Raw genomic sequence first — 1,372 nt, forward strand, 5'->3', positions numbered from 1 at the left:
AGGGATGGATGGATGGATGGATGATGGACGGATGAGGGATGGATGGATGGATGGATGGATGAGGGATGGATGGATGGATGATGGATAGATAAGGGATGGATGTATGGATGAATGGCTCCCATGTGAAGCTCCTGTGTGCTGACAGTTTGAGGCCCCCCTCCCGCTCTGTTGAGGTGAGGGTCACCAGAAGCTCTCAGAATCTCCAGCAGAGGCATTAAAATTTCAACATATTCTTTTCAGAATGTAAAAATAAAATCGAGGCGACATGACGGGCAGAAATCAGCAGCAGTTTGATACATTTCTGATTATCTATTAATTAACAGCTGTTAAATTTCTCACACAGACAGATTATTCTGCTATTACTCTCCATTAAACCTTCCTCTGTGGTTTTATCTGCTTCCGCAGCAAGGATGACTCTGCAGATAATCTGATGCTTCGAGGCTCAGGTTTCCTTGGCTGCTTGGAAAATTACCCATTTTATTTGCTTTTTATCAAAATTATATGAGAAATTTATGTGAAATGGACAGAAACAGATGCAGAGTTTTTCCATTTGTACTTTTAATTTGTACTTATTTGTATTTTTCTCTTCTGTTTTCTTGTTGCAGGACCTGAAAAAGCCATTTGACAAAGCCTGGAAGGACTACGAGACCAAAGTGTAAGAAACCTTCCCTTTAAACAACCTCTTTTCCACACATTTAATGAACGGGCATTCAGATGTTCCTTTAATTTAAAACGTTAAAGCTCTAACTCATCTCAGAGGTCGAACCATTCTCTGTAAATCACTGAAGTGGTTTAGTTTTGCTGTTATTAAGTTGAATGACTGTCCTCCGTGTCTCAACACGTCCTCCCATCCCATCGTCCTGTCTCTACCACAGGCGCCCCGTGGTTTAAAACCACCCAGGAGTATTTATTGCGCTTTTATGCATTTTGCACGCAGCAGAAGACTCTCGTTAGTGAGAGGGCGACAGGTCTTTATCTAAGCCGTTTTCCTAATGAGGTTCATGCTTTGTGCTGACACAGAGGGCAGGTTGGGACATCCCTGTCTGTCTTAACTTCAACAAACTTCTGACCCAGATTTAGCTTTATATTTTTCATTTAATGAAGGTTCAAAGCTGTCCAAACCTTTTTGACCTCGTCGGGAAATAATCATCCTCTATAGGGGTGGAACGGTTCACAAAATCCACGGTTCGGTTTGGTTCATGGTTCCTGGTCACGGTTTTCGGTTCGGTTCGGTATATGTTGATTGTTAGGAAAATCTATTATGTCTTGTATAGTAGAACACGTGTTGCAAAATGCTTGCACACTGTTGCACTTTTATCCACAACTTTCTTTCCGCCGTCATCGTAGGTCACTCTAAATGCAAAGTGGTCCC

General features: G+C 42.0%; 1 protein-coding gene across 3 annotated transcripts in view; it reads left to right on the top strand.

Annotated features, from left to right (window-relative positions):
* Positions 1-1,372, top strand: part of asap2 (ArfGAP with SH3 domain, ankyrin repeat and PH domain 2) — a 95,058-nt gene that overhangs the window by 53,303 nt on the left and 40,383 nt on the right. For all 3 annotated transcript variants that reach the window (XM_015374667.1, XM_015374668.1, XM_015374669.1), the window contains one exon: positions 606-655. In XM_015374667.1, the coding sequence (XP_015230153.1) occupies positions 606-655 (50 nt within the window). The remainder of the gene's footprint in view (positions 1-605; positions 656-1,372) is intronic.

This window comes from Cyprinodon variegatus, unplaced genomic scaffold, assembly GCF_000732505.1.
Source record: "Cyprinodon variegatus isolate N-32 unplaced genomic scaffold, C_variegatus-1.0 Scaffold107, whole genome shotgun sequence".
In the NCBI taxonomy this organism is placed as follows: Eukaryota; Metazoa; Chordata; class Actinopteri; order Cyprinodontiformes; family Cyprinodontidae; genus Cyprinodon; species Cyprinodon variegatus.